This window comes from Ailuropoda melanoleuca, chromosome 16 (genome assembly GCF_002007445.2).
Source record: "Ailuropoda melanoleuca isolate Jingjing chromosome 16, ASM200744v2, whole genome shotgun sequence".
Classification (NCBI taxonomy): Eukaryota; Metazoa; Chordata; class Mammalia; order Carnivora; family Ursidae; genus Ailuropoda; species Ailuropoda melanoleuca.
This window is the reverse complement of record NC_048233.1, coordinates 39689210-39715758: the sequence shown is the minus strand read 5'-3', so window position 1 is coordinate 39715758 and position 26549 is coordinate 39689210. Positions and strand designations below refer to the sequence as shown.

At 60.8% G+C, this 26549-nt stretch overlaps 2 protein-coding genes across 5 annotated transcripts; one reads left to right on the top strand and one right to left on the bottom strand.

Moving 5' to 3' along the window:
• Window positions 1-9215, top strand: MCRS1 (microspherule protein 1). Of its 3 annotated transcripts, XM_002922376.4 has the most exons (15): window positions 76-200; window positions 1396-1515; window positions 2043-2181; window positions 2552-2690; window positions 3276-3434; window positions 3555-3664; window positions 4576-4684; window positions 4933-5071; window positions 7203-7278; window positions 7592-7620; window positions 7736-7828; window positions 7954-8036; window positions 8195-8282; window positions 8526-8653; window positions 8772-9215. In XM_002922376.4, the coding sequence occupies exons 2-15, from the start codon at window positions 1506-1508 to the stop codon at window positions 8856-8858; spliced, it is 1389 nt and encodes a 462-aa protein (XP_002922422.1). In that variant the 5' UTR covers window positions 76-200; window positions 1396-1505; the 3' UTR covers window positions 8859-9215. The 3 variants fall into 3 exon arrangements, with proteins under 3 accessions (XP_034501281.1, XP_002922422.1, XP_034501280.1); XM_034645390.1 differs by lacking the exon at window positions 1396-1515 and having other exon boundaries at window positions 1-200; XM_034645389.1 differs by lacking the exons at window positions 76-200; window positions 1396-1515 and adding an exon at window positions 1522-1847.
• Window positions 9212-26323, bottom strand: KCNH3 (potassium voltage-gated channel subfamily H member 3). Of its 2 annotated transcripts, XM_002922375.4 has the most exons (15): window positions 25977-26323; window positions 24267-24500; window positions 23659-23793; window positions 22708-22841; window positions 22019-22262; window positions 21481-21638; window positions 21188-21395; window positions 17165-17446; window positions 16684-16883; window positions 16008-16257; window positions 12543-12760; window positions 11471-11802; window positions 11000-11106; window positions 10280-10356; window positions 9212-10167 (listed from the first exon to the last, which is right to left on the bottom strand). In XM_002922375.4, exons 1-15 carry the CDS (start codon window positions 26050-26052, stop codon window positions 9571-9573), a joined length of 3252 nt encoding a protein of 1083 aa, XP_002922421.2. In that variant the 5' UTR covers window positions 26053-26323; the 3' UTR covers window positions 9212-9570. The 2 variants fall into 2 exon arrangements, with proteins under 2 accessions (XP_002922421.2, XP_034501279.1); XM_034645388.1 differs by lacking the exons at window positions 21188-21395; window positions 21481-21638.
• Between the last annotated feature and the right edge of the window lie 226 nt (window positions 26324-26549).

Sequence of the window (26549 nt, the reverse complement as noted above, 5' to 3'; positions counted from 1 at the left end):
ACTTCGGTTATTAGCAAAAGGTGGTCCAGTCCCTGCCGTGACCACGCCCCCTCTGTCACGTTCCCGGGGCGAACCGGAAGGGATCGTGCAGCCCCTAGTTCGCAGACCCGGAAGTAGATGTGCTTCACGGAAGCTGGGTTTGGCCCTGCGGCTGCTGCCGTCGCCGCGGAGAAATTGTTGGAGCTGGCAGCCTAGGAATGGTGAGACCTCGCGGTTCGCTTCCGAGGGTTCTGAGTAGAGTTTGGGGCGAAATGGAGTTTTCCAGAGTGCCGCGGGGGAAGACCCCCCACAATGTTTGCGGCCCCGCCCCGGTAGCGCCCCGAAAATCTGCGCATGCGTGGGCCGGACCGGACCAGAATCTGGTCCGAGATGTTACGCATGCGCAAAGGTGGCACGCCGAAGGTGGGGTGAGACTTGGCCTGGGAGTTACTCCCCCTCCCTCGCCACCAGCCCGTGGGGCTTAAACCAGGGCTGCGAAAGCATCGGGGTGCACTCGGTGCTTTGCTGTTGAGTTGCAGGGCTGACTTCACCAGTCTCATCCCGAACTCCAGAAAGAGACCTGCACTAATCCCCCACCTTGGGTGTGCACTCGGGGGAGAACGAGGGCGGGGGAAGGGAGGGGGTGCAGACCTAGTCTCAGTCCGCGGAATCAGGCCTTTCACCTGCTCCCCAGGTGTCACAATATCCAGCGGTATCTTACAGAGCCCAGCGGCGCGACTGGCGCACCTGGGGGCAGGGCGGGAAAGCTGTGTCGAGAGCCACCCTGGCCTGAAGGGGCGGGGCCCGCTAGCGGCACGCCCCAGAGAGTCCCCGGTACCTGAGTTCCCCCGGGGTTAGGAGCAGGCGCCCCAGGGCGGTTGATACTTGCTGAGTTGCCAAACCGCGTTTTTTAGCTTCCACGCGGTACCACCCACTAAATTTTCAGCCAAAGCTGCAAATGAGAAAAAAAAAAAAAGAGAGAGAGAGAGAGATGGACTAATCTGAGTTCTATCCCCAGTTTCCCTGCTTTGGCTTGGAAGGGCAAGGGGGTGCTACTGAACTGAGTGGGCAGCGACGATAAGAAGTGAGCCAGTAATCCCTTGTTTCCTGCTTGTTTATAATTGAGGCCCTTCACCTAGCAACTTTGAGTAGAATCATAGAGGTCCGTGGACCCCCTAAAATGCTACGTGTTTGTACATTTTTCTGGAGTGCATAGCTTTTGTGTTCTCAAAGATGCTGGTGACCTTTAGAAAGCTGTTGGTTTATCAGCGTCATATTGGCAGAATAGAGCCTTGTGTCTCTTCTCCTTGTGTCTTTCCTAGCTTATGGGATCCTGGGGGAGCTGCTCCAGTATAAGGAGGTGAGGCTGGCCCGTTGAAAACCTGTGCCTCAGGGAGCCTCATTTCTCCTTTGCAGAATCTCTTCTCAGCCTCTAAGCTCACCTGGTCAGAATCCTTGGATGAGTCTGTGGGACCCTTCCTCCTAGCCCTGTGGTTTGGAACCAGTGGCTTTGGGACTGTAAGAGGATGGACAAAGGTAGTATGAGGCCGGGCCAGCTCCCCATACGCTCAGGCGCCAAGCATCTACTGATTCCACCCCGTGCCTGGCACGTGTGTCTTTTCGTCCTGGCTGGGCATTGCCACCTCCCCCTGGGCCAGCACCACCCACGTACCTCTCGGCAGAGGCCGCAGTTGACTGACTTGCTGTTGAGCTGCCGCTCTTTGGCACGGCTGCATTTTGATGGCAGAGGGAGCAGTTATGCCCAGAGCCCGGTGTGTCGGCATCACCAGTCTGACCTGAGCACCATGTGCTGCACGACATGACACGTGGCACCGGGAGAACTGCCCAGCGTGGAAGGTCTGGGCCAGGTCTGAGCCCAGATGGGATCTGGATGGCCAAGGAACTCCCACCATAAAACCTCAAATGTCAAGGAAGCAGGGGAAGGGCCAGGAGGGCTGGTAGAGGGTCGGGGGGAGAGGGGCAGAGGAGGGGTCCCGTGTTCAGAGGCTCAGGGCTCTGCTAGGCACTTAGGAGACCTGAGTTCACCACTTCTTTTTTCCTAGATTCTCAGGGGCTGCTAGATTCATCTCTGATGGCATCAGGCACTGCCAGCCGCTCAGAGGATGAGGAGTCACTGGCAGGGCAGAAGCGGGCTTCCTCTCAGGCCTTGGGCACCATCCCTAAACGGAGAAGCTCCTCCAGGTAGTAAGGGTTCAAAGGGCCAGGGCCTGGGCAAGGGCATTCGGTGCTGCATGCCTTTGCCACTGTCGGGAATGGCTACCTGAGCCCCTCTGGGGCCTAAGTATTGGCAGAGCTTTGTGCTTTTCCCGCCAAGTCCCCCTCTGTGCGACTTGGGTTAGGGAGGGAGATTTTGGGTCTTCGACGTGAAATCTTGGCGGTGCGGTACCCTGTCATCTCAGAGGGGAAGAGCGTAGCAGCTCCGTGCCCCGTCCGCTGCGCTGGGGCAGTTAGCACCCAGCCGGGACCCTGCGCTGTCCCGAGGCTGGGGTGTGTGTGAGTGGGTACGGGGGGCGGGCAGCGAGGGGTGCTCACTGGGCAGGATTCTCCGCAGGTTCATTAAGAGGAAGAAGTTTGATGACGAGCTGGTGGAGAGCAGCCTGGCTAAGTCCTCTACCCGGGCGAAGGGGGCCAGTGGGGTGGAACCAGGGCGCTGTTCAGGGAGTGAACCTTCCTCCAGTGAGAAGAAGAAGGTGAGAGATTGCAAGGGGGCGGGGGCCAGATTCTGTATTTCCCCACCACCTTTGCCAGCTCGCAAGAGCCCTGCAGAGGAGACCTGTGAGAAATTCCGGTGGCCCCAGCCCCAACCTCAGCTGCCTCCCTTGTGGGAGCCCATCTCTTCTCCCTACTCCCCCTTTCTTGCCGCACCCCCCCTCCACACACACACACCCTGTCAGTGCGTCCTGTATCACATTCTGTGTGGGAGGCATAGAGCGTGCATCTATTCTGGGAGCAGACAGCCTGTTCCCAGCATTGCTGGGTGTAAAAATAACCCCCAGGTGGCATTGCTCTGGCCCTAGACACCGTACCAGTCAGAGTGGTTTTCTGGTATCCTCCCCACCCGCCCTCCACTCTGGGGTTGAGGGTGCCACCAGCAAAGAGAAGACCCTGTAAGGTCAAGGACCATGCAGAAGTACTTCGGGGATGGGCTCCTGCCAGTGTTGCTTATGGTCGGGTGGGACTGGGGCCACCACACGCGGTATGGGAAGCTCGAGGCCCAAAGCCCACACTCCCCCGATGGCAGCTTTGAGCTCATTCTCTTCCTGTCCTCTGCCCAGGTGTCCAAGGCCCCTAGCACTCCTGTGCCGCCCAGCCCAGCCCCCACCCCCGGACTCACCAAGCGTGTGAAGAAGAGCAAACAGCCGCTGCAGGTGACCAAGGACTTGGGCCGCTGGAAGCCTGCGGATGACCTCTTGCTCATCAACTCTGTACTGCAGGTACAGCCGCAGGTCGCACGTCCCCCTCCCTCCAGCCCGCGGTCCCTGGCCCCCAGACTAGCCCAGCAGCACCCTGGGGGTAGCTCTAAGGCTGGGGCCAACCCATCTCGGGCCTTGCAGACCAATGACCTGACATCGGTCCACCTGGGCGTGAAGTTCAGCTGCCGCTTCACCCTTCGGGAGGTCCAGGAGCGCTGGTACGCCCTGCTCTACGATCCCGTCATCTCCAAGTGAGTGGGGCTGGCTCCAGCAGCAGGGAGCTACTAGGAGCACCAGAGCCTGGCTCCTGGAACAGGCAGAATTATACGAGGGCCCAAGGGAGGGGCCTGGGAGGCAGGGCTCATGGGACCTTGCATCCTCTGGGATGATACTGAAACCAGCCAGTCTCGGGAAGGAAGCTCCTTCCTGCTGCCAACCCTGCTGGTCCTGGCTTGATGCCAGCAGCAAGGGGATCTGGAAGCCGATGAAGTAGCAGGGGAGAAAAGACCCGAATGCGTGCCGGGAGCCCCGGCCCCACCCTGTGTGCATTGTGGTTTGGGCTAGGTCACGTCCCACCCTGTCCGCACCGACCTTCCATAATTTCTTCCTCCATAAGAGGGAATTGGAACAAAAGAACACGAAGGCCCCTAAAAGTCCCAAGTTCCAAGTAAACCTGTGTGCCGTGCAGTGCGCCGTCTTCCTCCTCAGCCACCTGGCTTACCGTCATCAGAGTTGGTCAGATGCTCGGCACCCGTCTTCTGCTCCCAGTCCCTAACGCCGCTTAAGCTGTAGCCTGGGTCCTGACAGGCCAGGAAGTGGGCAGGGCTCAGTTTTGGGATGTGGTGGGCAATGGGTGGCAGCTTTGGCCAAGTAAAGAGGAAGGTCTTGGGGAAGGAGCCGCAGCCGGTGGCAGGGTCTCCCTCAGCTGGCCTGTGCGGGCTGTGCCTTTGAGTCTCTTCCAGGGGGTAAACACCGGAGACTCGGCTGAGTTGCCTGTGCTGTGCTATCAGCAAACCCATGAGACCCCTGGCACTGTGCGAAGCCTTGGGCTCTTCCTCTTGAGGGCCTGGCCTCTAGTTCTGGATCTCAAAGACCTGCAGGAATCCCAGATTGCTAGACACCCTCCCTTCAACCCTGCCCTCTTTCTCACCGCGCCCCCCAGGCTGGCCTGCCAAGCCATGAGACAGCTGCACCCAGAAGCCATTGCTGCCATCCAGAGCAAGGCCTTGTTTAGCAAGGCTGAGGAACAGCTGCTGAGCAAAGTGGGATCGGTAAGGCCGTGGGGCAGGGCAGGGGCCTGACCACGGGGAAGACTGCTGATGTGGGGAGGCCCTATTGCCTAGAAACATGCCCTGCGGGTGCTCGTACATTTGCAGGGGCCACTGTGGATGGGGTCCTCAGGAAGAGCCAAGACTGGTTCACTCTTCTTCCAGCTCCTAGTGGGGACGGGGTGGGGGTGGGAAGGCAGAGACGAGAATGAGAAAACCCAGATGCTGAGAACAGGCTCCTCGCCCTCCAGACCAGCCAGCCCACCTTGGAGACGTTCCAGGACCTGCTGCACAGACACCCCGATGCCTTCTACCTGGCCCGCACTGCCAAGGCTCTGCAGGCCCACTGGCAGCTCATGAAGCAATATTACCTTCTGGAGGACCAGACAGGTAACTGGCTCCGGGAGCCGGCAGGGCGGGTGTGCTGCATGTGAGTGAGGCGGTCTGGGCACGGCGCCCTCAGGTGCCCGGTAACAGATCCCTCAGCGGCCCCCGGTGTCTTGCACCTCTCTTTGCAGCAAAACCACTGCCTTCCAGAAGGAAGGAAGGTGGCTAGAATGATAGCGGCATGGTAAGGGTGGCCTTGCCTGGAATCCCGAGCAAAATGTCCAAATGGCAGAGTTGTGTCCCACTTCTGGTTTTGTTGTCGTTTTTGATGTATTTTCCCATTACGTAAATAACACATTCTCCACGAATGACGTTGAAACATGAGTAAAATGTGAAAGTCCCCTTCACTGCTTACCCTTCCCCTTTTCCCTCCCTAGAGAGCCACTGTCCTAGACATGGTACTTATTTCTAAGTCTTTCTGTCGCTTCCCTCTCTCCACATTCCTTCTTGTTCCTTCTTACTGCTTTGGAGCCATTCGGAAATCCCCACTGGGCCTTCACACCCAGACCCTCTGCCTTCCTCCTGTCCAGGGGCCCGAAGGCCCTCCGCTTCCCGTCCCTCACCAGCAGGCTGTCACTCCCGATGACAGGTACTGGGAAGGTCAGCTGACTAAACTGCGTGTAATTCCTCCGTTCTTTTTGGGACTTAGGGTCAGCCTTTGTCGTATGTCCTAGTACAGACACTCTACTCTCACTTCGGGACAGTGTTGCCCGTCAGCGTCTCCAGAGTTGTTCACACTGTTCTGGAAATGAGGCTGTGCCTATGCCCTCCCCCTACTCCCTGGGTCCTCCTGCTCCTGGTTATGAAAAGATACTCCTGCAAGAGGATTTTAGGAAATCTTGTCAGGGAGGGCCCCGTCTTTTCTTCCTGAAGAGCTCTGATTTTAGTGGGGAGCTCTCATTATTCCTGCAACTTCCATATCTCTGCTTCTGTCTCAGGCTCAGGTGTCACTGAGTTCCCACAGAGAGAGTGGACGCTGGTAAAGTCTATTTTTGCTGTTAGAGCTAGCTTCTTTGAAAGTTATTTTGAATAACTTAGAGATTGAATTTTTCTCCTCACGAGTCTTGTCAGTGGGTAGTGGACTTCTCCTTGGCTGGCTGGTGCTGGGAGGCCCTAAGAACAGGGCATATGCGCTGCTTAGCTCTCAGGTCCGTTGAGTATTAGGTTAGTGGGATTTTAGGCAGCTGTGGCGGGAGGAGCCGGGTGGGGGTGGACGCAGTCCTGTGTCTCCCGCACGGTCTGATCTCAGGGAGTTGGGGGGATGGAGCATTTGTGGCTCCTGTACAGCCCCCTCACTTCCCTGGCAGGCAGTGACGACACCCCCGGGGCTGACAGACTCCTCAGCCAGCGGGGAACCTGGGCACTAGCCACTGCGCGCTGCCACCGAACCACACCGCGGTCCTGGGAGCAGCTGGCAGAAGTTCTGCGAGTTTGGGGGCCCCAGTCCCTTTATAGTTTGATCAGAAAAAAACCTGAAAAACTTTCATGAAACTGTCCTCCACGTATCTGATGGACTGTAATATTCTGTTCCACTTCATATTTTTGGAAAAAATGACAACTCATTTTGTGACCCTTAAGAAGTCATGACCCGCAGTTTGAAAGCCGCCGACTGGAGGCGTGGCGGCCTCTCCCGGCACATCATGACGGGCACGCGCCTCTCTGCCTCTCGCCGAGTGTGGCAGAAAACGTTGGGCAGCGTACGATGTGATAGAGGAGCAGTTTGGATTTGGCATCAGGAAAGCAGAGCTTGAATCCTGGGTCTGCCCTAAACCTGAGTCCCGTAGTGAGCCCTCCTTCCTGTGGGCGTCTCGGCACGAGTGCGGGGGGCTGACAGCAGCGCCCGCCCTCCTTTGTGCACGGCGACGGGAAAGCCTGTGCGCTCTGACAAACGCAAGAAGTCAGCTTTAATTCCCTTTTCTTTCTAGAACCATCTCTGCCCTTAGCTAATGTCAGGACCACTTCGTGTCAAATTAGCTCGCAGCCTGAACTGGCTTGTGCTCTGTTACCTGTCGACCTCGGCGCCGAGCTGTCCCTGCAGGCCCAGTCTGCCACTGGTCCCCTTAGCTCAGTCGCTGCCGCAGCGTCGGGTAGGGCAGGAGCAGCGGCGCTGACCGTCTCTCCGTCCTTTGTTCAGTGCAGCCGCTGCCCAAGGGGGACCAAGTGCTCAACTTTTCCGACGCAGAGGACCTGATTGATGACAGTAAGCTCAAGTGAGTGGCGGGGCCCCAGGCAGGGTACAGAGTGAAGTGTCTCCTGGAAACAGAGCACCCCGGGCCGTGGGGCCCTACCTCCTGCTGCAGAGAACTGAGCCCAGCACACGCTCAGCTTCATGCTCTGCCTTCCCCTGGTCTTCTTGCTGAGCGCCCCCTCACCACCCGGGGAAGGAGACTAGTCCAAAGCCAGAGGAGCAGCAGCCTGGGCTCCTCGCTGAGGGACTGAGGTGCCCCCGAATGAGCCGAGTAGCCCTGTTGGTAATGGCAGGTGAGCTGGAAGTGGATCCTGATTCGTCCTTCTCCCCCACAGGGACATGCGCGATGAGGTCCTAGAACATGGTGAGTGTACCCTGGGGGGGACGGTTAGGGGTAGAATCTCGCGCCAGCACAGAGGACCAGGACAAGGTGCTGGTGACCGCAGAGTGTCCCTCCTTACCGCCCCACCTCGCCCCAGAGCTGACCGTGGCCGATCGGCGCCAGAAACGAGAGATCCGGCAGCTGGAGCAGGAGCTGCATAAGTGGCAGGTGCTGGTGGACAGCATCACAGGTGAGGAGGGGCTGCGGGGCCGCGCTCCCGCTTGCTTCGGCCCGCCCTGAGCCCCTGGCTCTCTGCCTTCCACCCCGCGGCCCTGAGGGGTGGGCTCTGCCTGACAGCGGCCACTCCTCCCCCAGGCATGAGCTCTCCCGACTTCGACAACCAGACACTGGCAGTGCTGCGGGGCCGCATGGTGCGGTACCTGATGCGCTCTCGAGAGGTAAGGCGGGCCTGGCCCGTGTGCATCCGCAGGCCACCCTCCTCTTCCGGTCTTGCCCTCGCTGACCTTTCTGTGCCTGGTCCCTGATGTCTCATCTTTCCCTGGCCTGTGTAGACCCATTGCTCAGGTCCCAGCCCTCACCCGCCCCATTTCCCCAGATCACCCTGGGCAGAGCCACCAAGGATAACCAGATTGATGTGGACCTGTCTCTGGAGGGTCCGGCCTGGAAGATCTCCCGGAAGCAAGGTACCAGCAGGAAGCAGTGCGAGGGACCCTCCAGCCTCTCGCTGCCTTCCAGCCCTGTGGCTCGGTTTCCATGGGAACCCTCGCAGAGCAGCTGGGGCCGAGCAGCTGGCATTTCAGGATCCCTAACTTGGGAGTCATGGGTGCCTTCTAGCCTGTCCCTGGGAACCAGAGTGGGTGGGAACTTGAGGCCCTCTTCTGGCCTTCCCTGTCTCCTCATCCGCCTTCGCCTCTCCACCCCCACAGGTGTCATCAAGCTGAAAAATAACGGTGATTTCTTCATTGCCAATGAGGGTCGGCGGCCCATCTACATTGACGGGCGGCCTGTGCTGTGTGGCTCCAAATGGCGCCTCAGCAACAACTCCGTGGTGGAGGTGAGCTGCGAGGGAGGCGGGGAGGTCAGGGTGAGACCAGGGCCGAGGGGAGCCAGGATGTGGGCCTGGCCCCCAATCCCACCTCTGTCCTCAAGCCACTCTTCTCTCCCACCCGTAGATTGCCAGCCTGAGATTTGTCTTCCTAATCAACCAGGACCTCATTGCCCTCATTCGGGCCGAGGCTGCCAAGATCACGCCACAGTGAGGAGTGGTGGCAGGACCCATGTGCTCTCTCTGGCCTCAGTTTCCCCTGCCATTCCAGCCCCTTGGAGCTGGGAACTCAGGCTCCTGGAAGAACCACAGTGGGCAGGAGGAGACCCAGCTGCTGGCCCATTGATCTGAGCCTCTGTGGGAAGGCAGGGCTGGTCCTCAGGAAGCCCCTAGAGGCTGGAACCCTCCGGCTTCCTTAGAGCCAGAGCCCCTCCCCTTCTCCTCTCTCTGCAGGCCACCCTCCTCGTTCCCTCAGATTCCCACCTCTGCCCCTTTGTCTCCAGCTGATTAGCTTCAGACTTTTCCTTTATTATTTTTCTTTTGTAAATAAAAAGCACCAAGTTCCAAAGTAGCTCCTTTTATTATTATTTTTTTAATATAAAAAATGGGACTGGTGAGACAGGGACACATGCAGGGGATGGCAGAATCCCTCCTTGGCCTCAGGCCTCTGTCACCCATCCTGCAGAGGGAGACAGAGGAGTAGGCCGAGGAGGGGCCCAGAGATTCCCAGCCTGGGGCCTGCCCCTGAGGCTCCGGCCCACTCTGAGAGTCGGGGGCCAGGCCCTCTTTAATTCTCAGGCTCCCTGCCCTGAGCCAGTGAGCAGCATGGAGTCCCGGGGGGTGGCTGCCACCCTTCCTCCGCCCTGAGTTTGGGCAGGGCAGCGGATGGCAGCATGTCTGGCAACACTGAGTTCTGGGGCTAGCGGTCAGACCCCTGTGCCTTCTTCCTGGGTCCACTGGACTGTGCCAGAGCCATGACAGCCGATAAGCACCATCTCCAGGCTATGGGGTTCCCAGGGCAAGGCCAGGCCCCCTGACCCTGGCGGGGGCTCTCCAGTACTAGCAGCCTCGGCCTGGTTCGTGGGCTCGGGGGGCCCAGTCCTAGCCCCTTCTTCAGGAGGTGGTGAGCCAGGGGTGCTGGGCTCGGAGCAGAGTTCTCCTGAGCCCGGGGGCTCTGACTCAGAGGTGGAGGTCCAGAAAGCTGTGGCCCGAGGCCAAGGGGAACTCTGAGATGCTGGGGGGCCCCAGGGCCAGGGTGCCACAAGGGGAGGGGGCCCTGGGCGAGGGTGAGGCCAGGTCCCACTCAAGACAGAGCCAGCTGGGGGCTGCAGGCAGTAGGAGGAAGTCCCAGTGTCCACACACAGAGGCTGCAGGAGCCCAGAGGCACCAGTGAGACACGGTCCCTCTCCTGACGCCCGAGGGCAAGGGCCCTCGCCGTGGGGTGCCAGCACTTGCTGCACAGCCTGGCGAAGTGACTGCAGGCCCTCCCGCATCTGCAGCACCTGCTCCGACAACTCTGTCACCTTTGGGGAACGAGGGAGGAGGACAGAGCGCGAAGTTAGAGGAGTCTGGACCTCACACCACAGCAGTGCCCACCCCTCTGCCCTCCCTACCTCCAGCTCGCCCCTCACTCACCGCCTGCCGCAGCTTGTCCAGCGTGTCCATGTTCCTTGCCTCACCAGGCCCGAGGGGGACAGTGAGCAGGCCATTCTCTGCAAACAGCAGGACGGGGTTACCAGCCGGTACCAGGAAGAGGGGACCGCACGGGGTCCAGGCCTCTGCCCCAGTTAGCACAGACCGCACCGGCCTGGCAGGACCCAACACCAGCAGTGGCCACTTCCAGCCTTGCCCCAGTTGCGGGATTCTGCCCAAACCGCCCAGGGACCTTGGGCACGCTTCCCTGCGCTCCCCCCTCGGGAAGCTGCTCTTTGTGCCTGTCCTCCAGACACCCGACCACTCCCGGGAGCTCCTTCCCTGGTCCACTCTCAGGGCTGCGTGGCCCAGCTGGGGACCACTTACAGCCCTGCTTAGCCCCCCAGCCCTCTGTCCTCCGCAGGGTCTTAGCAACAGCCTCTGATCTAAGCCCCACAACCACCGTATTACAGACCAGAAGCTGGGGCGAGAACTAAGAGCCCGCTGCCGGGGAGCTGACCGTGGGGATCCAAACCCCGTCCCCAGCTGCCTTCTGACCGCAAGGTGCTGGCCTTCATCACCGAACAGCCCTGCCCAACAGCATAGGCTGAGAAGGGCAAGAGGGCAAGAAGGCTAGACCCTGCCGGCTTCTCAGAGGTTCACAGGGCCAAGAGGCAGCCCTGCCGACCTGCCTGCAACCCCCTGGGACCTGGGCCCCAGTACCTGGCCCAGGGGAGGGGCTGCTGCTGCACTCCGGGCCAGACTGCCCCACACGGAAGGAGAACTTGGGCTGGTCGGAGCCACAGCCATCCTCAATGCCATCTACTACCCTGCGGACACAGATGCCAGGGTGACACATCAGTCCACAGGCCACCACTGCAGCGCCCGGCGGCCACACACACAAGCCGCAGGAGCCTGGAGCTTAGGGCCTGGGACAGGTAACCCTTGGTCCCTTTCCCTGGGAGCTTGCGGTTTTGCTAGGGCAACCCGACACGCCAGGAATTCAAAGCAGTGAATGGCCAGGCACCAAATGGTGGGTGCCACAGGAAGGTGGAGTCCAAGAAGGCTTCCTGGAAGAGGCAGGAATGGGTTAGGATGGAATGGCAAGCACCCAGGGGAGGAATGTGTCTGGCCGAGTCCTCAACCCTATCCCCACTATCTCTGCCAGAGTACAGTGGCCCAGGGCCTGCTTACCTGGGGCTCAGATCCGGGGGTACGTTCCATGGCACAGAGGGCAGCTGCAGACCCTCTAAGCTTCGAGGGTGGAGAGAGGGGCCAGCCTCAGCCTGCAAAGCCCCCGCCCTGCCCGGCCGTCCTCTGCCCCTTAGCCTGGGCCGGGGCGCTGTCTGGCGTGGGGACAGCAGCTTAGCAGCTGAGGAGGACGACGTGCAGCCAGGGGACAGCAAGGGGCTGGAAGGCTCATCAGCGGGGGCGGGGGAGGCTGTGGGGCCCTGCTCCCCGTCCGTCTCCTTCTCCTCCAGCGTGGACATAAGGGTGTTGTCGCCGCTCAGGGAGCTGGTGTCCGCCTGGGGCCAGTGGGGGACAGGGAAGCGGCACGGATAGCCCCTCCTGTGCCCCACTCGCCTGCTCCACCCCGACCTCCCCTCCCTAGAAGGAGCTGTCTTTGTTAAACTTGATGCCCGGTGTCTCCCACCCGCAGGGGAAGAGGCTCAGGTGTGTATGAGGCGGGGTGGGGGGGGGGACTGCTTTTCTGCTGCCACCACAAAGCCACCAAGCCCTGAAGGGATTTGCTGCCTCCCAAAATTCTAGCCAAGTGTGGATACACCACCCATCTACTGGGTCCCTCGGACTAACCAAACTATCCAGGAGAACACCGTGCTAAACACAGGTTTGGAATTAGCGATATAAGCCAGGAAAACTCAAAGACCCTCAGAGCAGTTTTCTCTCATGGTGAAGAAGCAAGGGGGAGCCACAGGGCTCGCCTCCGAGGCAGGCCCGGAGGCCTAGTGCCTGGCCCTCCCCAGGGGTCCCAGCCCTCGTGTGTGGCCCTCAGCCTCCATCCCAGGCTGGCTCGGACGGGCCAGGGAGAGCCGGGAGGGCTGGTGCAGCACGGCTGGGCTGGGATCTAAAGGACAGTGTGGCTGTGAAGGGACAGGAGCCGGGAGAGTATAGACCCCCCACAGCGTGTGCAACTGTTAACACCAGGCCAGATGCTCGCACAGTGCCTCCGAAAGCCCGGCCTCGGCCCACCTCCGCAGGCCCCTGGCACCCCGGCTCCATCTGCGCACATTCCCAGTGCCCTCACCTCTGCAGGGCCTCCACCGGCACCCAGGTTGTAGCTGAGCTCCCCTCGGAGGCCCCGGCTGAAGCGTGGGGCAAACTCGGGGTACAGTGCGAGGCTCTCGTGCAGCCCAGCCAGCTGTAGACACTGTAGGACGCAGTAGGTCAGCCCCTTGACATCAGCATTGGCCTTGACCACCTGCTCCCGCCGGGGCAGCTCGCAGCCAATCAGATCACCCTTCCCTGGGAAGCGGAAGCAGAGGTCAGCAAGCCCCGCCCCTCAGCCCATGGACGGGGAGTCCAGCAGAGGCAGGGAGCTGGCCCTGTGAGCTCAGTGGGGCCCGGCGAGCCGGCACAGAGAGCAGCAGAGGCACCCAGGCCCTAGCCTAGCCCGGCTGCCTGCCTCTGGCTTCTCAGACTGCCTTGGAGTGAAAGGCACGGAGACCCAGGTGCTCAAGCACGTCTGGGATCAAAGCCACGGAGCTGGACCCATTCGAATTTTAGCTCTGAGACAGCTGAGCGGTCACCAATTCTCGTCATTCCCAGGCTGCCTGTAGCTCCGAACCCATCTCTCCCAGGCCCCATCTCTGCCTACGGAATCATCATATCTACAGGAGACACCACAATCCGGTATTTTTCAAGCCTCACAGGTGGTTCAGGTGGGGCTCGTCCAGGAAGCGGAGGTTAATGCCCCGCGGGGCGCAGTGACGTCCGGCGGCCACATTACTTCCGCTCCCTGAGCCCTGGTGCTTGCAGGACAGATTCTGTGTTGAACTGAGTCGGGTGCTTTCTGGATCTTACCAGAAGGTGTCAATGGAGGGTTTTCCCACCACCCAGCTGAGGCTGCCACCTGGCTGACAGCATTGTAAAATGGCATCAGTCAGAGTCTGCATCCCGATCTCGGAGCTGTGAAGTTGTAGGGAAAAACGTGCCTCTTAGAATCAAGAAACTAGGGTGTCTCCCATCAGGGACATGGAGGATTAAACGAGTTAGTGTAGGTGAAGTGCCTGACACGGAGGCGACCAATCGAAGTTCATTTCCTTCCTCATCCTCCGGACAAGAGTCCCCACACACGGCTCCCAGCAGGACTGTCATGCTGCGGGCGCCGAGGCAGAGCCCTCGCTGCCCTCCCGAGGCAGCTCAGCCCCTGTCGGAGTTCGCACGATTGGAACACCGTTCCTCACCCTCGAGGAAGAAGATGGATCGGCCGCCTCCTGCTGCCAGCAGAACAGAGCTTAGCAGCCTCCTGTAAATGTTCATGGACTTTTGCTCAAACTTAAGTGTAGAAGGCATCGCTGTTAAATCGTATTTTCTTGGTTTGGGGCCATCCTTCTGGTTCCTTCCGAGAGCTGTTCGGATCTCAGTGTGCTCGTCTGATGAATGAGCTCTCTCTCCTCGCGTGTGTCATCTGGAAATAGGAGAAGTGTGTATTTTTTGTCTTCATCCAAAAGGTGAGACAGAATCGAGAAACAGGGCAGGACCGATGACAGAGCTCCGTGCCACGGGTCCCAGACCAGAGACCACTCGCTCTCCAGGCCGTCTCTCGGCTGCACGCTCCAGCTCAGCTCTCCGGCCCCCTGGGTCTTCCTGGCGCTGGCACCCAGTCCGCCTCTCTCCTGCCTCCTGCCCCACAGCCGGCGTGCGTAGCGTCCGTTGACACACGAAGGTGGAGCGGGAATCGGCCCGCTCGTGGCACGGTGAGCCTCGGTGGCCAGCAGCAGGCGGGAAGCCCCTGGACGTTCAGCTAAGGACACAGGCGGGGGCGGGGGTGAAGGCAAAGCAGAACACCAGCTGGTGGGGAACCAGGCATGCACCGGGGCATCCAGACCCGTTAGGTCAGCAGCGGAAACCGTTCATCTGGAGCATACGGGCAGGGACGGGATGGATCATAGGTGGCAAAATCCCAGTGCTGGGGACACAGGCAGTGAGGCAAGGGCCTGGGGCGCAGGTGGGGCCATTCCTGGGGCTCCGTCTTAATGGTGAACATGATTATTCTGCAACCTGGTGCCTGGCATCAGTGAAGAGACGCGCTTGCAGGACTGATGCCAGCTCCCAGACTCCCTGCTTCCTCGGCTCTGAGCTGAAAACCATCTGTTTAATAATCCGCTCGACAGTCTTGACCAGTCTGCGATTGTCAAAATCTGTTTGCCCTTCTGAATCTCTCCAGTTCCCCCTCATTTCTTAAGGAATGCCAGCCATACGTGAGTGGCCATGATTCCATCTGCTCGAAGTCCTGGCATAAGAGGCATCTAGGTCCGGAAGCCAAACTCACTAAAGACTCAAAGTGAAAGGCATGGAAGCCTCTGGCCTCTCTTACTTCCAAGACCCCTTGATGGTATTTCTTCTTCTGTCGGAAATTCACTCAAGGGACGGGGGAGGGACACACAGTAGCTGCTGGCTGTCGGTCTTCTTAATTCTCCAGGCTAGTGACAAACCTCAGCCCCTCCAGGGGCCAGCCTTCTGCGCAGTGAGTCTTCGAGCCCTTGGCCGAGGATTCACCTCCCTTCCATCTCCAGGGCCAGGCCCCCATTCCCCAAGCAGATCGCAGAGTTCCCACCTGCTGTGGTCACCGCTGAGAGCCTCCCACCGCTGGGGAGCCACGCAGCCCTGTTTCCCAGAGCGCCTACGCGCGCCTTCCTAAAACCTCGTGTGTGCGTCCTGCCACCCTGAAATCGTGCCTTTTCTTCGGGACACGGCTCTCCCTTGAGCAAAGCGCCTGAGAGCAGAGTGAATGAAGCCTGAGGTTTAGGGTTGGTGGACTAGGTTCTAACCCCTCCTGCCAACTCATGAACCCCTCCAAGCCTCCTGCTCCTTCCACGCAAAACCGGCACCACACCAGTGCTTCTGCCGTGGGTTTGTGAGGTCTGTGTGAGCGGAAGCGCCTCAGGGCCAGCCCAGCTGTGAGACTCTTAGGACGTTATGACATCCATTCCACAACTGCAATCGCTTCTTCCTTGTCCAGGGACTTGGCCCGTCTCCACCTCCTTTTGCCACGGAGGGAAGTGTGCGGGCAGAGTCTGAGCCCTGCCGTCACCCCTCGGGGCCCTGGGCCTGCTCTGTGACTGGCCCTAGGAAAGCACAGCAGCCCTCTCTCCCGCACTGGTGGACGGGCCCTGCCAGGCAAGCCCTCATTGCCCCCTCTTGCAGCCCCGCCCGAGCACGCTCTTCCGCGCTGCCATCCTCAGTGTCCAATTTTCCTCCTCACCTGGAAATGCCGATCATCCCACCCCCTCCCACCTGCCGGCTGGTGGTCCTGCATCACTCAGGGAGCCTTGCTCACCTGCAGGATAGTTTCCCCCTCCTTGTGTTGCCACCTGCTGGTCACTGGGTCCGCTGTGAGCTCTGCCCGGGGCTCCATGGCTACTCCTACTCCGTCCTGGCTGCTTCTCCCAGGGCCGCCTTGCCTGTGTCCTCTCTCGGTGTTTCTGCTGAGGGGGGCCCCGGTTCCACCCGCCTCCCGCAAGGCCCTGCATCCTCTCCCCCCACACACCTAGGATTGCAAGTACAGTGCCGCCTTTGAGCACCTCCATGGAGCCGGAGCAGACGAAGTAGAGGGCCTGGAGAGCGTCCCCTTGGTGGATGAGGTACTCGCCAGGCGTGCAGAAGGCGGGCCGCAGGGCCAGGGACAGTGCCCGCAGGCAGCCGCGGCTCGCGGCCTCAAACAGGGGCAGCTGCAGCACCTCCTTGTGCAGGTGCATGGCGATGTCCGCGCGGAGCTCGTCCGGGAGGCTCTGCAGCAGCTGCGGTGGGGGCAGGGGGCGTGGGGAGGTCCGTGGTGGCAGAACGGAAGACAGCCCCCAGCCAGCCCCTTTCCCTCCCCGCGGGCCTCGGCAGCCAGGGGAGGCTCCACACAGGGTACGGTCAGGGAGGGGGGCCGCCTCTGCCTCCCTCCCAATCACTTCAGGCCGCCCCGAGCCGCTCCGCTTTCCTCCTCCAGGCCCACAACTGACGTCAGCGAGCAGAGCCTCCAGGCCTAATGAGGGTGGAGAAAGGCCTCCAAGCCTTCCTGACCGCCCTCCGCCCCGTACTACTGTCCCCCCCGGGGCGCGCGGAAGCCGAAATCCTGCGATCCTTGCCCCCCCAGCCCACTCCTGGGGGCTTTAGGCCAAGCACATCCTCCTCGAAGGAGCGAAGGCTGGAAGGGCCGGCCCAGGAGGCCTGCGCACCTCAGTGGTGTCGATACCGTTGTTCACGGCCCAGGTCGCCTGGAAGTACTCGAGCATGCGCTGCTTGAGGGGCTTGGGGATGCGGTGGATGCGGATGTAGTCGCGCAGGTCACGGGTGCGGCTGTGGTACAGAAAGCGGCGGGCGTACATGCGCTGGATGATGGCCGTCACGTTCCCAAACACCACCGCGTGCATCAGGGCTGGGGAGGGTGGCGAGAGGGGGTCACCTCCAGGCCCGGCCTGACACCACAGTGGGCACATCTGTCCTCTCCGCCCGCCCCCACAGGCCCCTGGACCAGGCACTGGCCACTGTGCGGCACGGAGCCCTACAGCCAAGGGGCTCCCCTGGCCCTAGTTCTGTGTTCCTCGGGGCCCCCAAAGCGGAAGGACCTGGGGACCCTGGGGAGGTGGGGCGTGGGGACCACCGGGGGCCAGAGGTCTGAGAGTGGGCCCCGGAGGCCGGGAGAGTCGCGGGCCTCACCGCCAATGAGCATGGTGCAGATGGAGAAGATCTTCTCCGTGTCCGTGTTGGCGGACACGTTGCCGAAGCCCACGCTGGTGAGGCTGCTGAGCGCGAAGTAGAGGGAGGTGATGTAGGCGCTGCGCAGCGAGGGGCCGCCCAGGAGCTCCAGTCCGGTCCTGTTGGCCTCCCCGCCGACACTGCTACAGCTGTCGTTCTGGCCCGAGCTGTTGCCTGCAGCTGGGCTCGGGCCCACCAGGTAGTAAGGGGTCTCCAGTCGGCGGGCCAGCTCCTGCAGCCAGCCTGGGGGAGGGGACGGGGCGAGCCTCAGCCTACGGGCCCGGCCCGTACCCCTGCACTGCAGGCCAGGTGCGCCCGCTGCTCCCCGCCCCTCCCCCTCCGTGGGGGACACGTGGATGCAGACCCACCCCATGGCTTCCTGCCTCCTGCCTCCTCTGCCAATCCCGCGCAACCCTGTCCACCCCCTCCACCCTCACCAAGACAAGCACGTGAGGATGAGGCTGTCATCTCCCCGGCCGCGGTCCGTTGGTGCCATGAAGCGAGCAAGGAGCACCACAGCCTCTTCCCCGAGGCCTCACGACTCCCAGGAAGCAGGCCCAGCAGGAGGCCACCTCCTCTACCCTGTCCACCCAGACTCCTCTCGCTCTTTCTCTCAGCTCGCCTGCTCTGAAAGCCGCTTCACCCTCACCCGTCCCCACAACCACACAAGCCACCCAGCCCCATGCACGCATCCTCAGGCACGCTGACATGGACGTGTGCATACGCACCATCAAGGCCCCAGACGTGCTCCGCACAGTCGAGAGAATGAGGACACACACGTGTGAGCACATTCACAGGTGCACAGCCACAGCCACTCACACGGAAAAAGCCTGTGCGCACTTGGAAGAGAGACAAGGGCACACAGGTGCTCGCACTCGGGCACGCAGGTCGGAGCGGTGAGCACCAGCGCGCAGGTGAGCACACTCAAAGGCCCTAGGCAGACAGGCAGCACTACACACGCCAAGTGAGCACACACGCAGACACAGGCCAGCGTCAATCCCGCGTTCTCCGGCCTGGCCTTGGCAGGAAGTGGGGCTGTGTACTGGGGTCTCTCAGGAGCTGAGTCCCTCGGAGCCTAGCTGGAAGGTTGTGGGAATTCTCGGGTGTTGGATGGGGGTTCCTGGGGTCCACAGAGGTCCCAGGGGTCCTGGCAGAGCTGGGGGTCAGGGGAGAGGGCAGATCTAGAGTGGAGACACTGAGGGCAAGTGCAGAGGAGGGCGCAGGCCCTCAGGCTCTCCGCACAGCACTCTTTGCACGCATTCTGCCCCTCCCACCTGGACACACCCAGCCTCCCTGCTCCGCACTCTCCCTACGACCTTATACACACCGCTCCCTGAGATCTCCAGGCCCCTCCTCAGCCCAGGAGCCATGCCTTCAGCAATCTCACAAACGCGGGCCTCAGTGCCACAGGATGGGGCTCAAACCCACACGCTATGGGTTAGGGCTAGAGGGCTTCCCGAAAGAGGGGACAACTGGTGCCTGGTCTCAGAGGATAGGTAGAGTTTTGATTCAAAGAAACTGAGAGAAGGTTGTTCCTGATCTAGGGAAAACCCATCATGGGCCAACCCTAGAGATGGAGACAAGGGCAGGCAAATAGCTCCGCTTAGCTAGGATGTGGGGTTCACACTGGGGGTGTCAAATTCTCAGCTAAGGAATTTGGGAAGATATGTTAAGGCCTAAGCCAAGGTGAGGACTCGCCCTCCTGTAACTTGGGGTGTGCTGCGAGGATGCACGGGAGTGTGCAAAACTCTTCAGCCACTATTCAGTTGGGCCCCTGACCTGAAGCCAGTTGCCAGGTAAGGAGGGTGGGGGGCAAGGGGTGAGAAGCAGGAGGATGAGGGGAAGGTAGCAGGGGGGCTCTCTTCTCTGTTTTGGCTGTGGGGCACCGGCAGCTCCTGGAGCTGGTGGTGTGGGGAGGCTGTTCTGGGGGCAGGCTGTTCTGGGGGCTGGGGGCTTTCATACTGAGAAATTCCCTGAGTGGTCTCCCTCAGTATTTAGCACCATCTTTTGAAAATCCAGCCCATCTCCCCTGGGCTAATGGGAATCGCGGGAAGGGGCTCTGTGTCCACACCATGGCCAGAGAAACAGCACAACTAAGGCAGGGAAGCCAGGGGAAGGCACCTCCCTGCAGAGCTGGGCCAGGAGGGGACGCCACTCCCCCTCCAGACATCCCTTCCCAGGCTGCCCTCTGGGAGGTCTGGGTGTGGCTCTGACCCAGCTGGGGTCTCCTTTCTCTGGAGAAAGGAGGAGGTGATGATGAGAAGGACTTGGAAACTCCCCTAACGTGAGCTAGTATCAGCCCAAAATAGAATGAAATCCCTCGAAAGCTTAGGGTTCAAGGGTGTAAGAATGAACATGTTGTCTGCAGAACAGCCTGCCTCCCACTTGCCCATGTTCTCCATGGTGGGACTCAGAGCCCCTCCGGGAACCAAAGATATTCTTCAAGTCAGCTGAGCAGCTCCTGTAAGGGGATCGGAGCAAAGGAGCCACATGGCTCGGAGCATCTGGCTCCCGTTTGGGAGCAACCTGACCCGGGGATTTGGTGTCTCAGCCCACTTGGGGATCAGGGTCCTGCATCACTGTTATCTATCCTCCAGTGCACTGCCTGTGTTTGCTGGGCAGCCATCCGACCCCAGAGCCACCTTCTGCACAGCCTCCCTCTGGGAAGGGCAGGTGCCAAGGAGCTGACACTGCGTAGAGCATCCGGGTTCCCTGCTCAGCAACTAGAGCTTTGGGGAATATCCAAGTGGGCCCCTGGGCCCCACACCAGCCTCCATGGGCTTGGCGAGGGAGAGAGGATTTGCGGGAGCCTCCTCGTCCCTGGGAACTAATCAGAGCACGTTTTTAAGGCCCACCCGCACTCCTGATGAACCCAGCAAGGAGCAGATGGTCATGCAAGGCCAGTTGAGCAGCTGGCCTGTTGCCCACTGACTGGAACAGGCACTACAGGCCAGTTCCTGGGAAGTCACCAGAAGGCTGGAGGGCATGGGAGGAAGAAGGTGTGTTCGGTTTCGGAGCCTCGGGGTATGAAGAATTAGAACAGGCTGGAATGGAATGGTTTGGAGTTAGGGGTCGGAGGGAAGCTGAGATGGTGTAGGGGCTCCAGTGGGGTCACAGGGCACAAGGTGAGGGAAAGAGACGGGCCGGGGCAGAGGAGGCTGGCAAGGGCTGCGTTGCTCAGGGCAGTAGAGCTTCTCAAAGGAGTGTGGGTAGCAAGGTCGGACGCCATAGGACTTCACGGAGATGACGGTTTGGCCCCAGAAGGTCCCTGTGACCTGCCAGTTGCCATTCTGGGTGGAGAGATGGGGGTGGGAGCCTTCCTGGCAGGAGTTAAGATGTGAGTGGGTGGCAAACAGAGGGAGGAGTGGAAGTGGAGGTGAAGTGAAGGAGAGTGAAGACACCAGCGGGGCGCAGAGAAAGGCTGCATTTCAGGCCTGGGGGAGGGTGGAGAAGCAGCTGAGAGAGACGGGCCTAGAGGTACCAAGAGCCGGGAAGGGCCTCAGCAGGCAAGGTGCGGGGGTGGGGGGGGCGAGGTTCCGAGACGGTGATGGGACAGCACCAGGCATCCCAGGAACCCAGGAGGGCAGCGGCTTTCTGCTGAGAGGGGTGCGGTTCTCAGCTGGCCGGGGGCCTGCAGAATTCGACGAAAGCTAAGGCCACAAGGAGGCCACGAGGCGTGAACAGGACTCCCCCAGGCAGCCCACCAGGCCTTCACCACTAGGCCCGACTGCCCAAGAACAGGCCTGCCTCAAGCTGGAGGCTCCGTCACACTCACACCAGGCGCGCACAAACACATCCCCGCTTGCCCGAAAGCCCCGGACACACAAGTAGAGGCGGACTTGCACACATGGCCCTGGCTCCTCGTATGGGCGCACACACACACACTTGGACTCACGTTTCCCTGACAGACACACACTCGAGTAGACACGCTCCTCCGGCACACACGCACACATGCGCGCCCCCGCGCCCCGAAGCCTCCAGTACCGATCTCCGGCAGCTCCGAGGCGCTGCTCTCGATCTCGCGCTGGCCGATGTAGAACCAGACGCAGGCCACCCAGTGCGCGAGCAGGGCGAACACGGCCATGAGCAGCGTGAGCACCACGGCGCTGTACTGTGAGTAGCGGTCCAGCCGCGGCAGCAGCCGCAGCAGCCGCAGCAGCCGCACCGTCTTCAGCAGGTGCGCCCCAAAGTACTGAGGTGGGGGGACACGGGGAGGTCACCCCAGGGCCTGCCCCATCCAGCCCGCCCCAAAGCCCACGCAGCCCGGCCGCACTGACCACGTTGACCTTGAAGGCATGTAGCAGGTCAAAGGGCAACGCCGCGATGACGTCCAGCAGGAACCAGGTGGTGACGTAGTGGAGGCAAATGGACTTTGGGGCAAACACCACCTGGCCCGACTTGGACACGAACGTGGTGCGGAAATTCAGCACGATGTCTGCAGGAAGTCCGGGTGGGACTCAGCATGGGGTGGGGGAGGAGCCACACCTTACCGGGCGCCTGCTCGGTATCGGACACTGTCCTGGGCCCCGGACCATCTTACTTCTCACAGAACTCTAAAGGGTGGACATTGTTGTGCCTATTTGATGGAGGGAGAAACTGAGGCTTGGAGAGGCGATGACCAGCTCAGGGTCCTATAACCCATTAGCAGCAGAGACATGTTTGGAACCTAGGTTTGATTTCAAAACCCACAGGTCACAAACAGGGGGAGGACACAGGGGACACTTGTCGGCAGGCACAGAAACCATGTAGACTCTCCCCATCAGAGCCCGAGGGGTGCCCGGCACAGGTGGGGTGGGAGGCACAGGGCGCACGTACCAAGAATGAAGAGGACCTCCACGGCCAGATCGCAGACGCTGGGGGCACTGCGGGCAGCGCTGGGCTCCCGGGCTGTGCTCACACACACACTGTAGGGCACGGTGACAGCCACGTAGAGGGTGGCGAGCAGGATGAAGCCGTCCCAAGTGGCCCTCAGTGCCCCACAGTGCAGCAGGATGAAAGGAGACTTTCGGATGGCGGCTACTTTGTACTCGGGCAAGTTTGGCTTCTCCCCAAATACCCCCTGAGTGAGGCAGGGCAGGGCAGGTCCGGCCGGGAGGACAGGAAATTGGCAGAGGCTGAGTTTGGATAGGGTCTGGGACAGGCATCCACCTCCTTTCTCTCCCCGCATACTCAAAGCTACCTCTGACGTAGGCCTTCCAGTCCCCACGTTATAGATCAGAAGACTGAGGATCAGGGAGGCCACTGACTTAGCTGAGGTCACTCCCACTGCTTGGGGGAGGAGCCAACATTGATCCAAGGCCCACCTGACACCGGGGCCAAGACTGTATCTTTGATGGATCAGGCATCTGACATTCCTTCCCTCCCTCAGTCACAACCCCCAAAGTGCTGGTGGGGCCTGGGCTGTCCCCTGGGCATCCTCTCTCTGGTGGGCTTAGTTCCCTGCTCCATCTCCTCAGCTTGCCCCTCCCCGGCCCCCCAAACACACACCCTTGTGCGCAATCCACCTTATTGAGCTTGTGCTTGCCCTTGGGCTGTTTCTGCAGGTGCCCCGACAGGTGGTAGAGCACAGCCCGGCTCCGCCGCCGGTTGGCATTGAAGCCTTTGGAGCCTGCCCGACCATATCGGCGCCGGCCACCACCTGCAAAGGAGGGGCCCATGAGGATGATGGGGGGAGTGCCCGCACACCCCAGCCAGGCTTTTGGGTGTAGGACACCAGTTGCTGGACCATGAGCTGGTTTAACTCACAGACCAGTTAGTCTGCTTAGAGTTGGGGGCTCGAGCATCCTCATTTCCAGGAGGCACTCGCCAGCCCCAGCATGGGCAGTCCTGTGGGTGCTTATAGACACTCCCCCCCCTTCCTGCTTCCAGCAGGAGGAGGCCTGGATCAAGGCAAAGGCAGGAGAGGATCTCCATAGGGAAAGGCCTGAGGGAAGAGTAAGGAGGTGGTTCCCAGGGCTGGGGATGGGGAGTGGAGAGTACCCCTGGCATCCCCAGTGGCAAAGCCAGCTTCTGATGACAGCTTTCTGAGCTGGTCAAGGGCCTCTGCCAGCCCTTGGAGGATACAAGAGGGGAAAGACCCCAGGGACCCAAAGCGGGCTTTGGCCAGGGCTCTGGGTCAGGTCTGTGGAGGGACAGGAACCATGTGGGTCTGCGCTCAGCCCCACTACTTGGTCAGAAAACGGTACCTCACCAGCACTAGTGGAGTTTGCTGCTTTCAGTTTCTTAGTAAAGTGGACTTTAAAACTCCAACTTTGTCTCAAATGGTCTATTTGGAAACAAGCTTTCCTGGGCATGTGGAAATGAGAGCAGCCCAGGCCTCTCACCCAGCAAAGCGGGAGTTAATGAATGCAAGACGGTAGGGGGACCCACAACCCCAAGCTGGGTGCCAAGGCCCCCCCAAGGCCGGAGGTACCCAACACCGCAGCAGCTAAATCAACAGCCCCGCAGGCACCCACCTCTCTCCTTCCAGTTGTCGGGGCCCCCTCGGTTCTTGGTGTCACTGATATCCTTGTGAGAGACCAGGAAGAGGGCCACCTCCCCTTTCTCATTCTTTATGGGTATCACATCCAGGAGACACCAGAATGGGAGCCCTGGGCACAAAGACAGACTCAGCCCAGCTCCTATTCACCACCTTGCCCGAGGTGACAGAGGTCCCACTGCCAGCCCTGGCCAAGACACAGGCAGGATCAGGGCTTTCCTGGGAAGGGAGGGGCAGCCTGGCTCCATTTAGGACAGGGTTTGATGGAACAGGGTCAGGGAAGGTGAAGGAGAGCAGAGATGACCATCAGACATGTGTGTCCACAGATCTGTCCTGCTGAGACGGGGACATTTTTCTGTTCAGGTGAGAAACCCAAGATCGGAAATTGAATAAAGGCTGAAGCGAGGATGGAAGAGAGAAGCCAGGGGCAGTGGACGCGGTGGAGAAGGAAATGAGTAAGTGGGAAGATGGGGTGAGATGGGGAGATGGAGATGATGGGGATGGAACACAGGGACAGTAGATGGCGTGGATGCCAGGCTGGGGGAGACCTCAAAAGTGAGGTGGGCTGGCCAGGTGGCCCCTCACCGCTCTTCCGGTACAGGATCAGCTCAGCCTTGAATTCCTTGTGCTCATCCAGGGCCTTGCGGATCTGTTGGCGGACAAGCTCACTGGTGTCTGGCCCATAGAGGAAGGAGCAGGCGCAGCCCCGCTGCATGACCTCGGCCCGGGAGAAACCCGTGAGGTCGCAGAAGCCATCAGAGCAGTAGACCACGGGGAAGAGCCCCGCCACCTGGGCGTTGCCCAGCACGAAGTTACTGTCTGCAAGAGAGCACCTCTCAGAGGAGGCATGGGATGCAGGGGCCCAGGGTCTGCCACCCCTCCTTTCCTAAATGCCTGCAGCCAACGGGCGGGTGTCACAAAACCCAAGAACCATGTGTGTGTGTGTGTGTGTGTGTATGCGCAAGCGCGCGCACACCGGGGGTTAGGACAGGCACTGATTACAAACAGGAACCAGTGTGTCACCTATGTAGAGAGCCCACTCCTACCAGTGTGTGTATGTGTGCACTCAGGAACCAACACATGTGAACCCGGAGGCTGGCGAACGCAGCGCTGTGTGGGAACTGTGTCCTCTGGACTGTGTCCTGAGCAGATTGGGGTAAGGGGTAGAACGGCAGACACCCAAGGGAGGACTGCACGACCGGCTCGAGGCTGCCTCAGCCCTACCCCCACCTCTGCCAGCTTCACTCACCAGCTAGGTACCCAGGGTGGCTGTCTGGCTCCTCTCACTGGGACCCACCTGGATGGGAGGCGGTCCAGGCCACCACCCATTCCGCACTCCCTGTGCGAACCCCAGCTGCCGGACCTGACTCAGGAATTAGTGAATGTGATGGAGAATGGGGGTGTAAGAATGGGAGCTGAACTGCACAGCCTGGAGCCAGGAATGTATTGGGGAGTGGGGGGCACTGAATCAGCAGGCTGCAGGAGCCAAGCGCAGGGCAAAGCAGATGGAGAAGCCAGTGTGTGTGTGTGTGTGTGTGTGTGTGGAGGGGGGTGCTCAGTGATGAGCTCCCACCCCCTATCAGGAACTGCAAGACCATGGAGGCCGATAGGCAGAGAGCTGGGAAGCCCCACTGGGATGAGTGTGAGGGAGGAGAAGGAGGGAGGGGGTTTGCACCACTTTCCCTGTGTTCAGAGCCCTGGGAACCCAGAATCCAGAAGCTCTGGTCACCTACTCCAAACTTCCCCAGTCTTGGGGGGAGTCCCCAAATCTAGCTTTTTGGGTCTAGAGAGGCCCTGTGGGTTTAGGCTGGTGAGTTTAGGCGGTGAGGTGAGCTTGGACTAACAGTGCGCTCCTAATCCCGCCTACTCTCTCTCCTTTTTGCAAACCTCTTTTCTAAATCCGTCTTTTAAACCCTCCGGGTGTCCCTGAACACCGCTCCTCTGCCTCAACCCCCACCCCGCCACTTCCATGCTAGTCCGTAGGATAGCGCCAGGACACAGGGATGGGGCGAGTTAGATCGACTAGGTCGGGGTTCGCGCCCTCGCCAACAAATGGCATCCTGGGCCCCAAACCCGGAGACTTCCGCCTGTTTTGCCTAACCTGGGGCAGAGTGGACCCTGAATCTTTGAGAAACGGCGTCTGAAAGGAGATGGTGGTCCCGGCCAAAAGCGGGGCATCGGGGAGGAAGGGTGAGAACAGAGGGCGCCAGGCCGAGATGTCGGGGTGCGGGACCTGCGGGAACCCTGGCAAGAAACGGCTTCTCTGGGAGCCAACGGGGCGAAGGTCAGACTCACGCGTGCCGTCGAAGCGCGTGGCGATGGTGTCCAGGAAGGTGTTCTGCGGCGCCAGGAGTCCCCGCATGGCCGGCATCTTAGGCGGCCGTAGCCGCCCGCCCCATCCCTCCGGGGCGCGGGGGCTCAGCACCGGGGGAGGGCGCCCAGCTCGGCCGCCCCCCGCCGGGCCCCGCGCCCCCTAGCAGCCGTCGGAGGCCGAAGCCCACCCCGGGTTCGCAGGCCCGGCCAGCAGCCGGTGCGCGAGGGGGCGTCCCCGCCGTCGGGGCCCGGAGCATGGCGCGCGGCCTCTCGCGTCCTGGCCGCCCACGGATCCCGGGCTCCCGGCTCGGCTCCCGCGGCGCTCTCCGCACCTTNGGCGAGCGCCTGGTCCCGCTCGGGCTGACTCAGCGCAGGGGCGAGGCGTCTTTCTCTGCAGCATGGGGGTTCGCACAGAGCCTCGCAGACTCTCCTCCCCCAGAGGGACCAGAGGAGAGCTCCGGCGGGGGGTGAGCGGCGGGGGGGGGGCGCGTTGTTTTAGAAGACGCTTTCCCCGAGCTAAAATGTAGTGGGAAAGGGGGCTGGGCCACCGGGCGG